Source organism: Haliotis rubra, unplaced genomic scaffold, assembly GCF_003918875.1.
Source record: "Haliotis rubra isolate DU_JTF1 unplaced genomic scaffold, ASM391887v1 Scf119, whole genome shotgun sequence".
NCBI classification, from domain to species: Eukaryota; Metazoa; Mollusca; class Gastropoda; order Lepetellida; family Haliotidae; genus Haliotis; species Haliotis rubra.
The window spans coordinates 1671538-1694606 of record NW_025765103.1 but is presented as its reverse complement, the minus strand read 5'-3'; the positions used below and the strand labels follow the sequence as shown (position 1 = coordinate 1694606).

General features: G+C 42.1%; 1 protein-coding gene across 1 annotated transcript in view; it reads right to left on the bottom strand.

Annotated features, from left to right (window-relative positions):
• LOC124261030 overlaps window positions 1-23069 on the bottom strand; it is a 42318-nt gene that overhangs the window by 18750 nt on the left and 499 nt on the right. Inside the window, exons 2-3 of the mRNA XM_046695353.1 lie at window positions 12872-13058; window positions 8309-9420 (exon numbers count right to left, since the gene is read on the bottom strand). Coding sequence (XP_046551309.1) covers window positions 8309-9420; window positions 12872-13058 — 1299 coding nt within the window. The remainder of the gene's footprint in view (window positions 1-8308; window positions 9421-12871; window positions 13059-23069) is intronic.

The window sequence follows — 23069 nt, the reverse complement described above, 5'->3', positions numbered from 1 at the left end:
CTTACCTCATGTCATGTCAGGGGGCGGTGGGGTAGCCTAATGGTTAAAGCGTTGGCTCGTCACGCCGAAGACCTGGGTTCGAATCCCCACATGGGCACAATGTGTGAAGCCCATTTCTGGTGTCCCCCGCCGTGATGTTGCTGGAATATTGCTAAAAGCGGTGTAAAACCAAACTCAGTCAGTCAGTCATGTCATGTCAGAAAATAGACACCACCACCTTTGCGCGTCCCTCGGTGGTCTCTCATTACCTATTCTATAGTATGACAAAAATTATTCAGAATTTTAGGAATATGTTTAATTGGATTTCTAGTATAAACAACCTTGACCAGCTATCAAGAGCTTGGTTTCATTCAAGAGAGACAACTCCGTTAATCCTTTTTCATTAGTTTGTTAAGAGTTATCACCCTCTGTTTACTTGCTAGCAGACGACATTTTCAGTGATCCTCAGTATGGATGATTTAGAGAAGAGAAAGTGGATTTTAGAGTATTATAACAAGGACATCAGATCAGCTAAAGTGATTTCAAGTAGAACAGGCATCCCTTTGTCCACTGTTTATCGTGTTTTGAAAAATATTGCAAATGGATATGGCATTGAGCATCAGGGAGGCGCAGGTAGGCCCAGAAAATTGACTGTCGGTGACAGGAGGCGGCTTGGTATTCTTGTTTCTAAAAACATACGAAGGAGTTTAGAAAACTTAAGGCTGGGTATGATTGATAGAGGAACTGTGGCTGTCTGTAAGGAGACAGTTAGAACTGAGCTGCATGCAATGGGTTGGCAGAAAAGTCGAGGAATTCCATTACCGATCATGAAACCTGAACAAAAGGAGCGAAGGATGAACTGGTGCTTACAGCATAGAAATTTGAACTGGGACAATGTGATTTTCTCAGATGAAAGTTCTGTTTGGCTGTTTCCTAACACACTGAAATTCTGGACTAAACAAACCGAAAAACCTTTGTATTAGCGCCCAAAGTACAGTCCGAAATTTAACGTGTGGTGTGGCATATCTGTGTTAGGGGCAACGCCCCTCTGTGTATTTGAAGGGAATATGAACAGTGAGCGGTACACAGATATTCTCGAGGGACATTTAGTTCCATCTGCTCACGTGTTCTATGGAATTTTATGGATTTTCCAGCAGGACAACGACCCAAAACATCGTTCAAAGCATTTCGGACCCAAAATATGACATTATTAGATTGGCCAAGCTATAGCCCCGACCTAAATCCAATAGAAAGAATCTGGGGACTTATGAAGGAAAGTGTCAATAAGAAAAATCAGACAAATATTGCTGAAATGAACGAAGACTGACTGACTGAGTTTGGTTTTACGCCGCTTTTAGCAATATTCCAGCAATATCACGGCGGGGGACACCAGAAATGGGCTTAAATGAAAGAAGAGGTGGTCCGATATTGGGACAGCATGGACCACGACTTTCTAACTTCTTTGATCAGTAGTGTGCCCCGCCGCATTGAAGCCTGCATTGCTGCCCATGGTGACTTGACAAAAGACTAACCTGTGTTTGAATCTGGAGTTATGTTCTGCTAATATTCACATTTAATACGTGAGTAATGAGTGAAAAAAATATTAAAATTACAATCTTTAAATTCTCAATAATTTCTGGTTGAACTGTATATCATGGGAGGGCTTAGTTTGACTGACGTGGGATAAAATTCCATTGTGCACTTTTGCACATACTGATTTGTCTGATGATTCTCTTGTGAAACACATCAAAACTCATGATAAAACATGGCATACCACATTTTACATGACAATCTCAATGTCAGGGTTGATCTTGCTGATAGTACTGCACTGCTGGACGGTGTATGGTACCTGAATCGTTGGGATCAGCAGATTTGCTGAATTTGTTGATTTCAATCTGTAAACTACTGTGATTGTCTCAGGTTGTCAGAGAACGTAATACTATCAAACAACACAAACCCAACAACAGAGAACGTAATACTATCAAACAACACAAACCCAACAACAGAGAACGTAATACTATCAAACAACACAAACCCAACAACAGAGAACGTGATACTATCAAACAACGCAAACCCAACAACAGAGAAGTCAAGACCATCAAACACAGAGGTGACTTCTAACAGTGAAAACCAAACCCATGTCACAGAATCCTTCACTAAACCGTCAAGTGAAATGGCTTGTATGAGCCATATTACACTCCATACAGCCTAAGTCTCGTTTCAAAACCTTCCTCCTGATCCCAGATATAACCTGCTATATTGACTGTCTTCGTGGTGCAGCGTGTTCTGATGTTGTGACCAACACATATGCATCAATACAGCATCTACAGTAACGCTCTCTGGCCTGTGTGTACCGACCACATCACCACTGCCCGGTGTTTGTCACACCTGTACACGCCAACACCCCCATGATCTCGAACTGATTGAATACGGGTGTGTCAGGTGAGATTGGAAATGTACAATATGTAATATATAGAGAATCTCACCCAAGTGTCTTCTGATATCAATTATATCAACACGAGTTGATAAAGTAACAAATATCCGGGGCTAGCCGAGGATATTTTTACTTTTATCAACGAGTGTTGATATATATGATATCAGAAGACACGAGGGTGAGATTCTATTTATCATCAAAAATCACTCTTCATTAGTTTTCAATGAAAAATGTACATCTCTGAACACAGTACTGCCATTAGATTTGCAGTGCAGCGATGTCATAACATTGTGACGTCAACAAGTTCATGACGTCATAGAATTGTCAAGGCATTGTACAAAATCTACTGTCAAAACGATATCTCCTAGGAGATATCGTCTGATCTCACACAAGCGATATCTACTGTGGTGCACAGTTTTGGATGATAAATAATGTTACATGTATCGATTCCCAGACTCCAGGCTGTGGGAGCGAATCTTCAGTGTGACGGGATGACTATCAATCACTTGCTCCCCAAGCCGTTTAGTGCTGTAACACATTAACGACCTGCCATCAAAGCTGGAGGAAGGAAGGCGCACGATCATTTTTATTAAATTTTTCATCATATCGAGTGAGCTTATTGAGTCCTCTGATGGAGACGCATTTCTTGCACACATTTCATTTGTAGCAGAGTGTTTTTAAAACCGAAATGTATGCTTTAATGGTTATATCTCAGTTTGGGTGTTTTTTGACGAAGGACCTAACTGCAGTAAATCGTTCCCGATGGATTTAAAAGCAAGTGCGCCACGCACTGCAAATGAAGCACCTCTCATATTGATTGGTCATGGTGCCTGTGTTAGAAAAAGTTTTAAGTATTTACTAGATGTAACTCCATATTAAAGAGAAATAAATCTAAATGTTCTCGCTCTTGCAATTTTAGCCGTTTAATACTTAGTGGCAATAATACATTAAGCACTTACTTGTCGTACCGGTGTCCTCCCATTAGTCATACGTCCTAATAGTCATACGGGTTAAAACAACATATGGTATGGTTGACTCCAACCTTTGTAATACCTTTGTAAAAATAAGTGGAATGACATGCATAATCATTAGTGATCTTTGAGCATAGTATACATAGCATAATCATGTCTCCAGCATAGTATACATGCATAATGCATAGTATACATGCATGATTTCTCCAGCATAGTATAGCATATGCATATATCATGCATAATCTGATTTTGAGCATAGTATACATGCATAATCTGTCTCCAGCATAGTATACATGCATAATCTGATTTTGAGCATAGTATGCATACTTAATCTGTCTCCAGCATAGTATACATGCATAATCTGATTTTGAGCATAGTATACATGCATAATCTGATTTTGAGCATAGTAAGCATACGTAATCTATACACTTAAACTGTATCACTAACACATTCTTTATTTAAAAACTTCAATAACTTACATAACTTAAACTCACAGTATCGCCTGTTGTATACCTCGCCTAGAGGTAAGTACTCCACGTCAATCAATCCTGCCATGATAACAAGAGTGATATGTTAGATTTTAAGTAACCATTTTGATGTAATAGAAAAAAGTTCATTTATATTCATAACAGATTTCTTGGCGTCAAGACAAGTACGTCTAGTGTTATGGTGAATGTGGTAGATTCCCGATGCACATATTTTCTCAAGTTAAGGTTATAAAATAATGGTTAGGATTGTTGAACATGCCTGCATATAGATTTCCCAAAATGCGTTACAATATGATGATAGTTTATGGCAATAATGTAAAAAATAATTGGGTAACGAATATATAAACATTGCTGTTTTAAACTGGTTTTGGTAACGCATGGTATGAGCAGAACGTTAGATGCTACCCCAACTTTATCATGTCACTCTATCAAACAAATGTTTACTTTACAAACCTTTTAAAGTGCAAATAAGATTCGTGTGGCACCTCGCTAAATAACAGTAAAGACGTTCCGAGTTGCATAATCACGTTTTCGATATTCATCTCATGATTTATTTATAGAAACTGAACACTATACTAATATTAATCGACAAAAGAGACTATGCCAACTATGAGATTTAAATACTGTCGAGGGTGAGTACCATTTCCTTTTTGTTTGTCCGCTGTACTCAAATCATTTGTATAGATATCCTAACGTTATTAAATTAATATCATTACTAACACGTTGGCAATCTATAGCCTGAAATATTGCCGATGTGATAAATCGTAACTCACTCACTCACACATTACTAACAAGTACAAACATTTTGATTTTATATTGTATTGTCATTTATAGTTCCAATATTTTAGATTTAATTGCTAGTTTTAAATGGATATCTGTGCTACACTAGTAGTTTTACTGTTCTTCGTCAACAGGTTTTTTAATTTCTAACTTTATTGATCTTTACTATAATTATAAAATGTTCTCGTCAGTTCAGAGTGTAAAGGGAATTAAGATAATGTAGAATTAAGATAATGTAGATATGGCTGAAATATTGCCGATGTATGACTATTAAATACAACATAAATCCCAACTACTTGATAACTCACTCACTACAGCCCACACACAGTTCGTCTTAACGAGATAACATGTGCAGAGTACAAAAACATTTTTATACTTCAGAATTTATCAATGTGTTATATTCCATGCAACATTATTTTAGCTGAAAGAAAGATAATAATCTATTTGAACAAAATAAAATCATTACTGAGTGTCCCTCTTGACCCGGCGACACGGGCTGTTGGGGCAGCATGGTGTGTGTCTGCAAGACATGTACAACATTTTATGGGTTGCTTGCTGATTGGTTATCTTGTGATATAACTTGTGTGGTGGTTGGTTGTCTCGTGATATAACTTGTGTGGTGGTTGGTTGTCTGGTGATATAACGTGTGTGGTGGTTGGTTGACAGGTGATATAACTTGTGTGGTGGTTGGTTGACTGGTAATATAACTTGAGTGGTGGTTGGTTGTCTGGTGATATAACTTGTGTGGTGGTTGGTTGTCTGGTGATATAACTTGTGTGGTGGTTGGTTGTCTGGTAATGTAACTTGTGTGGTGGTTGGTTGACAGCTGATATAACTTGTGCGGTGGTTGGTTGTCTGGTGATGTAACTTGTGTGGTGGCTGGTTGACAGGTGATATAACTTGTGTGGTGGTTGGTTGACTGGTGATATAACTTGTGTGGTGGTTGGTTGACAGGTGATATAACTTGCGTGGTGGTTGGTTGTCTGGTGATATAACTTGTGTGGTGGTTGGTTGACAGGTGATATACCTTGTGTGGTGGTTGGTTGTCTGGTGATATACCTTGTGTGGTGGTTGGTTGACAGCTGATATAACTTGTGCGGTGGTTGGTTGACAGGTGATATAACTTGTGTGGTGGTTGGTTGTCTGGTGATATAACTTGTGTGGTGGTTGGTTGTCTGGTGATATAACTTGCGTGGTGGTTGGTTGTCTGGTGATATAACTTGAGTGGTGGTTGGTTGTCTGGTGATATAACTTGTGCGCTGGTTGGTTACCAGGTGATATAACTTGTGTGGTGGTTGGTTGTCTGGTGATATACCTTGTGTGGTGGTTGGTTGTCTGGTGATATAACTTGTGTGGTGGTTGGTTGTCTGGTGATATAACTTGTGTGGTGGTTGGTTGACAGGTGATATAACTTGTGTGGTGGCTGGTTGTCTGGTGATATAACTTGTGTGGTGGTTGGTAGACTGGTGATATAACTTGTGTGGTGGTTGGTTGACAGGTGATATTACTTGTGTGGGGGTTGGTTGACGTGATGTGATGAAACTTGTGCAGGGGTTGTAGTATATGGTTGTTTGGTGCGACAGTGCATCCGGATAATTTATATGATATTCCAAATACTAAAGATTATTCAGTATTCGTTCTTTCATTTACGTACACATATTCTTGACTCTTATCGTTGAAAATGTTTGAATGATATCAGCAACGCTGAATTGTATTATGTTATGAACGCTGAACTAGTCTATGTCTGTCTTACATCATTAGCGAAGAACGCACCGCGTATCCACGAAAACCCAGTCGACCTATCACGTTTCAAAAGCCCCATGTGGCCAGTAATCTATAACTGTATTACTTCATGATTTCATAAAACTCGCATTAGGAATCAAGGCGCCCAGTCCCGTTCAGACCCCACTCAGTGCATCCGTCTGAGTCTAGCAGGGGATGTAATCCTGAAATAGTCAATTAAACGGTCCACACCATGGCGTAGTAAACAGCCCTGGCTTCACTACCTGTACATGGATGTAACCGCACAGCAACCGGCACTCATGTTAACCTCCAAAGGGCAATCAACAAGTCGGGGCTATGAGTTGAGATGGGATAAAAGGAACAGCCGCTCCCTCAAGGACCATGTGTTTCGATGATTTAGTGGAATTGGTCTCAAAATATCGACAAATGACATTTCTTTGGTAGGATAATCGTTTTCTATCTGCAATGTAACAGCTTTCCTGGATTACGGATTCGAACCATCTATCTTGGGGCACATTTAACCAATTCTTTTTTTTCATTTTGAAACTCATGTCTGACACTGGACAGACAATTGGGGAGCATTCTGCTGTGCTTTATTGAGCATAGTGATGTCCGTCACTCATGTAAAGTGACGTATCGTAAAGCCAAACTAGAAATACGACATAACGTGATAGTTCCAGAGCAACCAAAAACAACTCGATGTCTTTCAGGTTAATCTGACGTAAAGAGTAGATATTGTCAGTGACAACTGGCGTGAATGTCAACGATTCAGGTAGGTACGTATAAGACGTTGGGTATTTTTTCCAAAACTCTGGGCAAGATTCGGTAACATCGTGACCATATCCGTTAATGATAACTAACAACCGCCATACAACCGTGTTATATTCTTCACATACCTGTCATATGGCCCCCATGTGGCATTCATGTGTGTATGGCCGTGATAGTGGTATAACCATGCCCTGTTGTAGCTGGGACGTGTTCAAAACCGTTATATAACGGCGCCACAGTCGCCACAGCTTTAACCTCTATACAGTCGTTATATAGTCAACATAACAGCTCATATATATCCAAGATATATAGAGAATACTACACGAGGTCTCATTACATACGAATTATACGAAACGAGTGTCCTTCCTATGGTATCTGACCGAGGCGAAAGCGAGGTCGAATAACTATAGGAAGGTCACAGTTTCGTATAATTCGTATATGAACTTTCGAATAATATTATTTAGTATTACCCACGTCTTACATGCATTAAATTGACAAAATAGCGTACTTTTGTTAATATTTTGGTTTCAAACCGAAACCGGTTTCATAAAGAGGTTGCGGAAGAGTTTTGTACTGTAGTACAATATTTGCATGACGTCACACTGTAATGACGTCACTGCCTTGGTAACCGACGTCACGATGCATGTCAGTTGTCATCGCCTCGTACAGCCTCCTACAGTCAACTACTCCGTAGCACCCCGTTTCTTGGTTTGCAGTTGCTTCATTCGGCTAACATCACTGGTGGAAACATTGCGTTTATGTTTTTCGACGGATATAATGTCTCAGTTCGACTCACAATTAAACAGCGACACGGCAACGTTCGCAATGTTTACATTCCCACAATGCATTTAAGTTGTAGAATGAATGAATTCACGTGTTTGTTATGAATGGAAGAATAGTTACGTCAGAATGTGACGTAATTGAGAGGTCATCGGTTATCCAATCAAATCGTTAGAATCTCAGGTCAAGTCGTTACGACACAGGTCAACGCGATACGACACTCGTGTGACGTACGAGATTAGTATGCAACTACCCATACGTTGACCACGTGGGTAATAATGCTGTATATCAGCCATAATCAAACCGTTATATAATTGTGATACAGCATTGACGTGATATGGCTCTGGTGTAGCAGTGATACTGACGTGATCAAGCTGATATGGCTCTGGTGTAGCAGTGATACTGACGTGATCAAGCTGATATGGCTCTAGTGTAGCAGTGATACTGACGTGATAAAGCTGATATGGCTCTAGTGTAGCAGTGATACTGACGTGATCAAGCTGATATGGCTCTGGTGTAGCAGTGATACTGACGTGATCAAGCTGATATGGCTCTGGTGTAGCAGTGATACTGACGTGATCAAGCTGATATGGCTCTAGTGTAGCAGTGATACTGACGTGATCAAGCTGATATGGCTCTGGTGTAGCAGTGATACTGACGTGATCAAGCTGATATGGCTCTGGTGTAGCAGTGATACTGACGTGATCAAGCTGATATGGCTCTAGTGTAGCAGTGATACTGACGTGATCAAGCTGATATGGCTCTGGTGTAGCAGTGATACTGACGTGATCAAGCTGATATGGCTCTGGTGTAGCAGTGATACTGACGTGATCAAGCTGATATGGCTCTGGTGTAGTAGTGATACTGACGTGATCAAGCTGATATGGCTCTGGTGTAGCAGTGATACTGACGTGATCAAGCCGATATGGCTCTAGTGTAGTAGTGATACTGACGTGATAAAGCTGATATGGCTCTGGTGTAGCAGTGATACTGACGTGATCAAGCTGATATGGCTCTGGTGTAGCAGTGATACTGACGTGATCAAGCTGATATGGCTCTGGTGTAGCAGTGATACTGACGTGATCAAGCTGATATGGCTCTGGTGTAGTAGTGATACTGACGTGATAAAGCTGATATGGCTCTAGTGTAGCAGTGATACTGACGTGATCAAGCCGATATGGCTCTAGTGTAGTAGTGATAGTGACGTGATCAAGCTGATATGGCTCTGGTGTAGCAGTGATACTGACGTGATAAAGCTGATATGGCTCTAGTGTAGCAGTGATACTGACGTGATAAAGCTGATATGGCTCTGGTGTAGTAGTGATACTGACGTGATAAAGCTGATATGGCTCTGGTGTAGCAGTGATACTGACGTGATCAAGCTGATATGGCTCTGGTGTAGCAGTGATACTGACGTAATAAAGCCGATATGGCTCTGGTGTAGCAGTGATACTGACGTTATAAAGCTGATATGGCTCTGGTGTAGTAGTGATATGGTCGTGATATAGCTGTTATATGGCCGCGGTGAAGCAGTGTCATAGCCAATATTACCGGTAAACCGGTATATACCGGTAAAGTATCTCACGATACGATTATCGCGATATGGTTCAGATTCTGCAATATATTGGGTCATCCAGAGTTATCGCCCTGTGAATTATCTGCCCTTGATTTCCATAACAACAAAATGAGCTCTAAAAGTGCCAAATATACTTTTGTTTCTTTTCTGTTCCATGTAGAATTATACAATTGGAAGTGTCTTTATAAGTGGCTGCAAAAGTGCCAAATATTCTACCAAATGCTTTACGGTTTTGGGGTTTGAATGGTTTCATATTTGACGTTTTGTAGGAATTAAGTGGCCTCAAATGGACCAATCTTTTACGAAAAGCAAGATTTATGGATGTCAACTTATTGTTGTGAATAACACAACGTTTCGGAGTGTATGCTTGCTCCTTCATCAGGTCATGAATATTCACAATAAAAAGTTGACATCCATAAATCTTGCTTTTCTTATGCATTCCACTTCTAAATGCCCTTCAAAAAGTTGACCAATCTTTTATTTGGACATATAAGTAGAGCTACTGGCTCTGAGTGACCATTTCGCAATTCACATTACTTTGTTATATTTGTTTTGTTTCATAATGGGACATATGTTATCAATTTATGATAAAGGCCAAAGTCTTATAAATTTTGCAGGACTGTATAATGACATTCTAGGGAAGGATCTTAGTTATTGGAGGTCACATGAGATTTAAGCTCAAGTAGTTCATCTAAATCATGTTTTTGTTTCAGTTTGCAATAGTTCATGTTAACACATGTTTATATTGGTGTTGAATCTGAATGAATCACTGACAAACAGCAACAATAATTACATACCGCATTGAAGTGCATTCTGTTTAAGCAAACAACACTGACCAGGAAAATCATGTTATACTGTTACCTTTATCATTATGGTCGTAAGCAAAACTTTGTTGCAATACAGTTACTTCAATGAAACATTCCACATTAAGGCTCTATATCATTTATCTGTACACCACTGGCATACACCCATACACAATGGGGACAGGAAGCCTGAACAGATGGTGTAACAGCAACTAAGAAGATGATGTCGCACACAGAGAGCTATTATGAATTTATGACGTACACACTTGGACAGACACCTTCCAGTCAATATATCACAATATATATTGCAATATCTCTTGAATTATTGCAATATATCGCAATATGAGAATCAGGGCAATATCCAGCCCTAATAGACACCAAATTACCGTGATATAATTACCGCATAACACAACATTGACCAATCTACTGTTTCGAGTCAACCTGTCTTGCCGCAGTTTCGGCAGAAAGAGTTAGACCGCTATGCTATAGTTTTCATTTGGCTCCAACGAGGCTGGATATATTGCTTCACGTTACTGTCTCCACCTTCTTGACGAAGGTTTTAAAACAAGGAAGATTCCAAGTGAGGCTACGGAATGGAAGGGAAAAGGAACTATTTCTAATCCATAGATGTCACTTTGAGAGAATCGTCTAATCATGGATATGTTCGGCAACGAACACTAGTCTATCTAGGGTAAAACTGCAATAGGGAATAACAGGGAATGAAGGCTTGATCTAATAACACGGGCTTGGATTTATATTGCTTTAGGTAGGGTGATTACCACCATGTAAAGTACCCTTCGGCCGCCCCAGCTTCAATAAAGCCGACATGTGGGGTGGCGGAATTCAGTGGTGTACTTGCGCCATGTTCCCGTACAGCAACCCAACGCCCGCTGCATCGAAGTCAACAAAGAATATGTAGGATCTTTATGGCGTCGTTAATACGACGACTGGCCACTTTTCTTTAATTAGTTCAACCAATGTATTTAAATATATTGCATCGTTGTTGTGCTTTTCAATATTCTCTTTTGATGAAACGGAAGGTTTCATCCATGGTTTAATGAAAAGGAAAAATAATGCACCTTAACTCATGGCATTTGCTTTGAATAAATTCAGTAAGAATAACGTGTTAAGAGTCATTCATGTGGAACACAGGGTGTGGTCGTTATTGACATGTAACACTGGGTGTGACCTGTCACGTGTAACACTGGGTGTGACCTGTCACGTGTAACTCTAGGTGTGACCTTCATTTACGTGTAACACAGGGAGCGGCGGACAGTTACTTGTAACACTGGGAGCGGCCGTCAGTCACGTATAACACTGGGAGTGGCCGACAGTTACTTGTAACACTGGGAGCGGCCGTCAGTTACTTGTAACACTGGGAGCAGCCGACAGTTACTTGTAACACTGGGAGCGGCCGACAGTTACTTGTAACACAGGGAGTGGCCGACAGTTACTTGTAACACTGGGAGCGGCCGTCAGTCACGTATAACACTGGGAGTGGCCGACAGTTACTTGTAACACTGGGAGCGGCCGACAGTTACTTGTAACACTGGGAGCGGCCGTCAGTCACGTATAACACTGGGAGTGGCCGACAGTTACTTGTAACACTGGGAGCGGCCGACAGTTACTTGTAACACTGGGAGCGGCCGTCAGTCACGTATAACACTGGGAGTGGCCGACAGTTACTTGTAACACTGGGAGCGGCCGTCAGTCACGTATAACACAGGGAGTGGCCGACAGTTACGTATAACACTGGGAGCGGCTGTAAATCACGTACAACTCTGGGTGTGGCCGGCAGTCGCGTGTAACACTGTGAGTGGTCGTCATTTACTTGTAACACTGGGCGTAACCGTCAGTCATGTGTTACACTGGGTGTAACCGTCAGTCACGTGTTACACTGGGTGTGGCCGTCATTTTACGTGTAACACTGTTCTCGCTGAGCTGCCTCCTCTAACAACACCATACCAGTATATCGACACACATTAGACCGGGGGTCTGGAATGCCAACCCACATCAAAGCTGAGGGATCAGACCACCTTACTACTGTTGCGATAATTACTCGTATAGATCAGTGTGAATATAATTTTGCCGACATAACCGACTTATACTACAAACAGAACAAGACCAGTGCGCGGTTTTGTTACACGACAATCATATTAAAGAAGTGATCGATCAGAACGAAAATTAACCCGCATTGTTGTCTAAGTGTCAGATTGGTGTGTTATGAAGTAGAGCATCTGTAATTATCGTACTGAAAACCCGGATGACGTCAAGGACGTTGACAAGAGGTCAAGCCTATTGGTGCTGCAGGTAATCTTCGTCGCCCAAGGATATTTTCTGTGGAGCGTAGTTATAACGAGGAGACTGAATCAAGGTTGATTATGCTGGACCTATAGTTTATGTTTTGAGGATTACTCACAAACCCACTTACCAGGCACAAAAACGAAAATGCCACGATCGTTCCCACATGGCTTCAAGTCTAAAATGACGGCCCATACATACGTTTGCTCTGTTATTTTATACACATAATTCTAGATTCTAGGTCCTACTTCTCACAATGGTGGTAGCTAGGCACCAGGTAAAGTAGGAAAGCTGTAGTGGCGGATATGGTTGTAGTGTCGTGGTAGTGGTTACGACGAATGTTGTGACGGGCGTGGTGGAGCGGAAGGTGATAGTTTTGAGAGGTGCTAGTAGTGATGATGGTGGCGGCCATGTAGATGCTTGTCGTTCTGGTAGCTGTTGGCAGTAAATAAGTCTGTTGTTGTAATGGTGAAATCTGTGGAGGTTCGTGGAAGAAACACCCTCGGTATTTAACTACTTGGCACCTCACTTCCAAATATTATGTCTACTTTTAAATCTAGACATTGTTAACGAATGAGAACATTTTAGGTCAATCATTCAAACGAGAAAATCTCAACGGACAATACTCTCTATACATCTTCACCCTGGGAATTCCCACTGCTGTGTTACCCAGGTCATATGAATGATTACGTCATTAGTTGCCTCTGATGAACATCGCGTGCAGAAAACATTCCAGTAGTGCTGCTTTACCAAATGTGCTGTCAGAAGGAATAAGTTGTAGAGTTGTAGCAACTGATGGTTCTTCTTCAAAGCAGAAGACAGATAACTGTGTTTGAGACTCTCATACCTGCTACTATATTGCACGTGTTTAGTTAACGTCTGCTCCGGAACACTATCAGTCACAGAGCCGCGGTGGTTGGTTTCACAAAAAGTGTAATTGTACCTGATGCGTTTATTCCAACATTACGCTGACGTGCTGTGTTGAAACTAAAATACTGCCCCAAGCCGAGTTAAATACTCATTCACAGCGTAAAAAGGAACATAAATATACCTGGCCGTTGTTACAACGAGTAAACGATGTACTTTAGATGGTCCAGATGAAGTAATCTATGTAAATTCCTGGATTCCAGGATTCCTGGTGTGAGAATGGGCGATTGTTGCTGAATTAGCAAAAAGACTTGCGGGAAAAGAGAAAGGGTTTTTCCAATAGGCACGTGACAACAGATCCTCATACGTCACACAGTTTTAAACGCATTATAATGTCGTCAGTAATGTATATCTGTGCTAGAAGGTCGAATAAGGACACCGTTTGGGATGACACGAGGTCCTGGAAGAGTGGAGGCTCAGTGTTACTCCCACCCGACGTCTGGGGACCTTGCTAGAGCCCGGAAACAAGAGTTAACAATAATTCTGAATTTTAAACCGCGTGATTGAAGGATCCAGTTTGTGGATTCCTGAATCCGAGAGCCTCTTAAGTGGTTTTCTGGATGTCGCAGTGTTGTACGTTGAGACCTGTTAAGTGGTATTCCGGATGCTGCAGTGTTGTACGGTGAACCCTCTTAGGTTGTATTCCGGATGCCACAGTGTTGTATGCTGAGCCCTGTTAAGTGGTATTCCGGATGTTGCAGTGTTGTATGCTGAGCCCTGTTAAGTGTTATTCGTGATGCCACAGTGTTGTACGGTGACCCCTGTTAAGTGGTATTCCGGATGCCGCAGTGTTGTACGCTGAGCCCTGTTAAGTGGTTTTCCGGATGCCACAGTGTTGTACGGTGAGCCCTCTTAGGTTGTATTCCGGATACCACAGTGTTGTACGCTGAGCCCTGTTAAGTGGTTTTCCGGATGCCACAGTGTTGTACGGTGAGCCCTCTTAAGTGGTTTTCCGGATGCCACAGTGTTGTACGCTGAGCCCTCTTAGGTTGTATTCCGGATGCCACAGTGTTGTACGGTGAGCCTTGTTATGTGGTATTCCGGATGCCACAGTGTTGTACGCTGAGCCCTCTTAGGTTGTATTCCGGATGCCACAGTGTTGTATGCCGAGCCCTGTTAAGTCGTATTCCGGATGTTGCAGTGTTGTATGCTGAGCCCTGTTAAGTGGTATTCCGGATGCCACAGTGTTGTACGGTGAGCCCTCTTAGGTTGTATTCCGGATGCCACAGTGTTGTACGCTGAGCCCTGTTAAGTGGTATTCCGGATGCCACAGTGTTGTTTGCTGAGCCCTGTTAAGTGGTATTCCGGATGTTGCAGTGTTGTATGCTGAGCCCTGTTAAGTGGTATTCAGGATGCCACAGTGTTGTACGGTGAGCCCTGTTAAGTGGTATTCCGGATGTCATACTGCTGCATGCTGGACGCTGAGCCCTGTTAAGTGGTATTCCGTATGCCACAATGTCGTACGGTGAGCCCACTTAGGTTGTATTCCGGAAGCCACAGTGCTATACGCTGAGCCCTGTTAAGTGGTTTTCCGGATGCCACAGTGTTGTACGCTGAGCCCTGTTAAGTGGTATTCCGTATGTCATACTGCTGCATGCTGGACGCTGAGCCCTGTTAAGTGGTATTTGTGATGCCGCAGTGATGTACCCCGGATGTCATGAAATGTGAAAATTAACATGCATTTTATCTTCCTTTTTTATTGCAAAGAGATACATGTGAATTAAACACTCTCTGCTTGTGATCATGAACAGTCATGCATGCTATATGTGCATTCACTTGTACCATCTGTGCACACTGGTTAACGCACACTTTAGATGCCAAGGCAAACAGAGTGGCATGGTGGTTACCCAGAGTGGGGTTGGCATGTCAGTCCCTTTCATTACCAGCAAGAGGATAACACAAACCTCATCGATGTAAAATGTACGTAAAAATGTACAGCACACTGTGAGATGTATGTCAGCAAGATGGAGGCGCCGACAGAATATCACATCACGTGGCTGAACAAGGATTCTTTGTCCTGATTAACAGTTTCCGCTGATTAACAGTTTCCGCTGATTAACCAGTGGTGGCTACGGAGAAATTTCGATGTGTGTTTACAAATATTGCCAACAGAGGTCGTGTGAAGACGTTTTTAGGACGAACGGAGCCCAGACTAACATCGTTTACATTCATTTACTTTCTATTAGGTTACTATGGAAACACACAAAGATAAAAACGTCATAATCGACGTTTCGAGTATATAAGTATTATTGGAGACCCTGGACAGGGAGGTGACAGTATGAATTTATTGTTTTAGACCTTTGACAGGGACGAGACAGTATGAATTTATTTTTTTTTAGACCTTGGGCAGGGAGGAGACAGTATAAATTTGGATTTTTATCACCATCAGGTGGTGCTGCGTATTAAATTAGGAATATATAGAGGACTGTCACGAATAATCCTAAAAGAAAATACTGAATATGACAAGATAATTATGATATGTTGAGCACAGACTGACATCATTAGAGATTTCAGTCAAATTGGCGGCCATCTTGGATTGTTTGCCACCAGGGGGGCACTGCTGTGGTGGATCCATATCCAGAAATGTTCGGAATGGTTCAATATATAAGTGTGCCAAATTTGGTTCTTTTAACCCAAAGTACACAATTGTGACAAAATCCTCGCCTTTACCGCCCCTCTAATCCTAGCAGCAAGCCAATGAAACATTGTGGCATGTGAATAATAAAGAATATTGTACAACCAGCATATGCAATAAAACGGAATCCTTAATTAAACACTTAACAACCAATATATCTCATGGAATGCATCCAGTATGCAGGATATTGTACACCACGAAATTACCGATCATCAAATATATATGTTCACCTGTAGCTGAATATATTGCAACCAGTATATTTAATATTGAACCCACAGTGTTGCTGTATAATAATTTGAAAGCACTAGAAATAATATTCTGCAAACCAAATGAAATACTGTTCTAAGAGTATTCACGTTTTCTGCTATCATTTTTTTCATACTGTGCAATCTATACATTTTATGCCGTAAAACCACTGCTAATAATATTGATCTTGTTACACTGTGGAGCAAGGGCCAGGCGGAGTAGGTATACTGCTTGAGCCAAGTACTCAGCGCCAGTGCTTTAACTGCATGGGTGTCGTTGTCTCCCGTACAACCCGCCAGCCCAGACGGAGCTGGTAAGCCTGATTCAGCAAAGATGTCACGTAGTCCTCAGCAGCCCGCCGACCTTGACTTTAGAATAATCGATGCTTTGTACCTGCGTAGGCGGAAGACCTATATCGCACGTGGTATTGCTATCAATCAGTAAACAGATGTGAATGAAGTTCTATCTTTGTCATGGATGTAGATGAATCTGATTGATTTCCCTGAAACCGCGGCCATTAATTACTATCACGTGTTGTTTGGCTTCACTGGCCACGTCTCCCGTCTCCCGTCCTCAGCCAATGACACGAGCTGTTACGTGTAATTCCACTCCGCTGACTTCAGCGTCGATCACCCCGATATCGGCTCCAGTAAATCAAAGTATTTGTGGTGCGTATCTAAATTAATCTCATTTCGGTTGACACAAACTCAGATTGTTATTTACATAAACTCCGTCAATGACGACTAATGTTTTCGGACAACTGAACCAAATCAAGATGGAGGCACTTATACTGGATTCGGTTGCTATCAACGCAGCAGTGGTGCGCAACTACAAGTGTATATGGACAGAAGACGAAACCCCATTGATCGAAAGTGGTCTTAATGCTACGATTAGTGTAAACCTGCGTTTAAGCAAGGATGTAGCGTAAAGATTGTTTATTCTGATGATGATGGCAAGGGTTTGGTCGCTTGTACTTTTTAACCCAGTCTTAGTAAGGCCATCACCCATGTCCATGAGATTTCGGTATATCTCATTTCGACATTTCCGATTATATGTACCTATTCAAACTTCACAGACGATGAATTAAAGTCCACCAAGGTGTAACTGACAGCAAAAGAGTGGTATGCAGCAAATATAATTTAGAAGATGATTGTGGTGTTCGCCCTGTAGAAGATGTGGCAGTGGCACGTACATCCAACAGAGTACATCGGAAGACTTCTCAAACGGGACTTTCCCGAACCTCGAGTAATGACAAGTTATGACAAGTAATGACCGAAAAGCTGGTGATGAAACATGACTGGATTAACATCATCGGAATGCATCAATGATGGCAAGGAGAATCACTGGTGCATGATACCAAAGGTTTCGCGAATATTGAACTAGTGGCCAAGAATACCTGTCTAATTTCCTAAATCCTGTTGTCAGCCTACAAAAGACTAACACCCATGTCAGGTTGGCTTCACCACACATCATATATGTACATGGTGTTATGGGCATTTCGTTTGTGGTTTTTCTTCATACTGCATCTCCAACATTTGAACTGAAATTGGGGGTTGGGGATTGGATTTGGATCAGTTACGTTTAGGTGAAAGTATCTGTCTTTCAACAATTTAATGTATTTAGGTGCCAAGTTTCTTTTGGACGTTAGTTTAGTTGTAACAGTTCGTGACTGCATGAAGCACAAGTAAAGCTATTAAACCTGTGGATCGGACAATGGATGGATAAATCTACTGTTGTTACAGGTTTTAAAATTTGGTTTCTTTTGATAATTTCGAAATAAGTTATACGCCGCCATTGCATATAACTCAGTTGTTAACGTGTGAATGAGAAAGCTTGTTAGCATTAACTACACTGACGGACAAGAGAGTTGGTGATGTATTTGGTGTAAGTATCATAGCTGTGTCTGGACCCAAAGTTTGCAGTGTTTCGTCCACTGTTTCCAGCCTCGTAACGTTCAACAATGCTTGTAACAATGCTTGTAAATTCTATTTTGAAGCATACTCTTGCTTGTTCCATGCACTGAAACGGCCTTTACTCCAGGTATACAACGAAAACAGCCCACAGATATGTGAGTCAGTACAGATCTGATGTTTTTCCAACTGATCCACAATCGACCAAAAAAGACGTGAAAAGATGTTACTTTTTGTTGCGCTGCCTGGTACTCGGCATTGAACGGATACAGCACGCACTGATGCAGAGTTGTAGGTTTTGTTGGAGGGGTGTGCATGCAGTATGGTGTCTCGGTGGGCTAGCGTATACATACAACAGGCATACTTCCGACCACGCACAAACATCCGCACACATATAGTCGCTATAAGTGAGACAAGCTTGAACAAGACGATCAGCTCAATTTCACCTCTCCTCACCTCATTTGTCGACTGGAACAAAATACATGGTACACGAAGACGCCCTCTGCCCTGAAATCTCACTGGGAATCCTGGCTACATGATTTCTCTGATATATCCGATATATCGACAGATCAGCTGGGGCTTTCCTACAGGTCGGTAAATGAAGGACGCCCGCTTGTGTATACCCCATGGCCTGCAGCAGATGAGGTTAGTCTCCTCATCGTTTCTGTAATATTGCATCCATGTAGCGAGGGGATCCATAGCTTGTCGACGCCAAACCTTCCCAGAAAATTTAATGGTGTTTCAATATTCTGCACGAGGCCTGGGATTAATGTTTGAGACAGCCCTTTACTACAAACAATTATTTTTCCCAACTATAGAATCAAACAACATAACAACATCCAGAGTGTGTGGAATAAATGTATATAATGTTTAAGTCCTAATAACAAGAAAAAGCTTCACGTGTATTGTCTTCATGTGATTGTCGCATTCTTTATTTCAAAGTTGTTTTATTGATGTCACTGGACTGTTCATACACTGGTTACTGCTACGCTACTGCAAGTGTGACACCCAATACGCAACTGCAAGTGTGACACCAAATACGCTGCTACAAGTGTGATACCCAATACGCAACTGCAAGTGTGACACCCAATACGCAACTGCAAGTGTGACACCCAATACGCAACTGCAAGTATGATACCCAATACGCTATTGCAAGTGTGACACCCAATACGCTGCTGCAAGTGTGACACCCAATACGCTACTGCAAGTGTGATACCCAACACGCTACTGCAAGTATGACACCCAATACGCTATTGCAAGTGTGACACCCAATACGCTGCTGCAAATGTGATACCCAACACGCTACTGCAAGTATGACACCCAATACGCTATTGCAAGTGTGATACGCAATATGCTGCTACAAGTGTGACACCCAATACGCTATTGCAAGTGTGATACGCAATACGCTGCTACAAGTGTGATACCCAATACGCAACTGCAAGTGTGACACCCAATACGCTATTGCAAGTGTGACACCCAATACGCTGCTGCAAGTGTGACACCCAATACGCTGCTACAAGTGTGATACCCAACACGCTACTGCAAGTATGACACCCAATACGCTATTGCAAGTGTGACACCCAATACGCTGCTGCAAATGTGATACCCAACACGCTACTGCAAGTATGACACCCAATACGCTATTGCAAGTGTGATACGCAATATGCTGCTACAAGTGTGACACCCAATACGCTATTGCAAGTGTGATACGCAATACGCTGCTACAAGTGTGATACCCAATACGCAACTGCAAGTGTGACACCCAATACGCTACTGCAAGTGATGACACCCAATACGCTACTGCAAGTGTGACACCCAATACGCTACTGCAAGTGTGACACCCAATACGCTACTGCAAGTGTGATACCCAATACGCTACTGCAAGTGTGACACGCAATACGGTACTGCAAGTGTGATACGCAATATGCTGCTACAAGTTTGACACCCAATACGCTATTGCAAGTGTGACACCCAATACGCTGCTGCAAGTGTGATACCCAATACGCTACTGCAAGTGTGACACCCAATACGCTGCTGCAAAGTATGATACGCAATACGCTGCTGCAAGTGTGACACCCAATACGCTATTGCAAGTGTGATACGCAATACGCTGCTACAAGTGTGATACCCAATACGCTGCTGCAAGTGTGACAAGTCAATACGCAACTGCAAAGTATGATACCCAATACGCTACTGCAAGTGTGACGCAATACGCTACCCAATACCCTGCAAGTGTGACACCCAATACGCTACTGCAAGTGTGATACCCAATACGCTACTGCAAGTGTGACACGCAATACGGTACTGCAAGTGTGATACGCAATATGCTGCTACAAGTGTGACACCCAATACGCTACTGCAAGTGTGACACCCAATACGCTACTGCAAGTGTGACACCCAATACGCTACTGCAAGTGTGACACCCAATACGCTACTGCAAGTGTGACACCCAATACGCAACTGCAAGTGTGATACGCAATACGCTACTGCAAGTGTGACACCCAATACGCTACTGCAAGTGTGACACCCAATACGCTATTGCAAGTGTGATACGCAATATGCTGCTACAAGTGTGACACCCAATACGCTTCTGCAAGTGTGATACCCAACACTCTATTGCAAGTGTGACACCCAATACGCTTCTGCAAGTGTGATACCCAATACGCTATTGCAAGTGTGACACCCAATACGCTTCTGCAAGTGTGATACCCAACACTCTATTGCAAGTGTGACACCCAATACGCTATTGCAAGTGTGATACGCAATATGCTGCTACAAGTGTGACACCCAATACGCTACTGCAAGTGTGATACCCAACACTCTATTGCAAGTGTGACACCCAATACGCTTCTGCAAGTGTGATACCCAATACGCTATTGCAAGTGTGACACCCAATACGCTTCTGCAAGTGTGATACCCAATACGCTATTGCAAGTGTGACACCCAATACGCTACTGCAAGTGTGACACCCAATACGCTATTGCAAGTGTGATACGCAATATGCTGCCGCAAGTGTGACACCCAATACGCTACTGCAAGTGTGATACCCAATACGCTACTGCGAGTGTGACACCCAATACGCTTCTGCAAAGTGTGACCCAATACGCTATTGCAAGTGTGTGACCCAACACGCTACTGCAAGTGTGACACCCAATACGCTATTGCAAGTGTGATACGCAATATGCTGCCGCAAGTGTGACACCCAATACGCTACTGCGAGTGTGACACCCAATACGCTACTGCAAGTATGATAGCCAATACGCTACTGCGAGTGTGACACCCAATACGCTACTGCAAGTGTGACACCCAATACGCTATTGCAAGTGTGATACGCAATATGCTGCTGCAAGTATGATACCCAATACGCTACTGCGAGTTAGACAGACAATACGCTACTGCAAGTGTGACACCAAATACGCTACTGCGAATGTGACACCCAATACGCTATTGCAAGTGTGATACCCAACACGCTACTGCAAGTGTGACACCCAATACGCTATTGCAAGTGTGACACCCAATACGCTGCTGCAAGTGTGATACCCAACACGCTACTGCAAGTGTGATACGCAATATGCTGCTGCAAGTATGACACCCAATACGCTACTGCAAGTGTGACACCCAATACGCTGTTGCAAGTGTGATACGCAATACGCTGCTGCAAGTATGATACCCAATACGCTGATGCAAGTGACTGATCTACGCATGGTGGTATCCCCCAGTTCATGTTGTGCAAAACGAAAGAAAGAGAATTTGAAAATGTAAAACATTCAAGCATTTGTAATTGCTCTTGAGTAAAAAGCTAAATGATAAATTCGTCTTAAATTGACTCCGACAGATAAAGATGAAATACACGTAAAAAGGAAACGTGCGGCACTTTCAGAACTATGTGCTGTTGTTTATAAATTACCTACACAGAACGCTGTCTCGTGAAAGCAAGGTTTTCCTTTAGTGTTTGTTTTACAGCTGAACATAAGGTAATCATTGGCTCGGTGTGGACAGTAGTTGACTGGTGCAGCCTGATCTAGTCAGTACCTGGTTCAAACAATGAAGCGACCAGCCTGATTGTTTAAGTCCTACAGGCTCATTTAACAATGGTTAAACAACACGCAAGATATCACAAAAGTGTCAACACCATGTATACATCCACAGTATTGATCCAGTAATAGAATCCGTTAGAGGAACGTGACATTTCCACAATGATACACGATAACCAAGATTTTCACAATCGGATGACTCAGAGCCCAAATGACATTTTGTAGATTGACTATCAAATCGAGAGAGACATTAAAAACAATAAAAACTATATTTTAATTATTTTTCTAGAATTTATTCTTGAAAAATGGACATAAAATGTCCACAAAACGGGGAGAATGTCAGGCTGTAAAGAGACAAACTACAGCATGTCTTGATCCCCTAAGTTGGGAAATACTCCAGAAACCTGATTTCGAGATGTCGATGTTGACAAGCTAAGTCTAACTGAAGTCCATTTAACTCTAAATATCAGACACTACAGCAACGTGATTCAAACTCTCAGGTTATAAGCCCGTGAGATATCAACCCTGATCAATGTGGTGATTTGGTTTTGGACACATTATCTACTTCCCCTCACCGGCTTGTGGTCGGAAACATCGCACTTTTGGATCCTCCCAGGAGCGAAATTATCAGCTGGAAATTAATTAAGCAAATTAATATGAAAGGTCAACTGATGTTTTATTCACCATCTCCAAC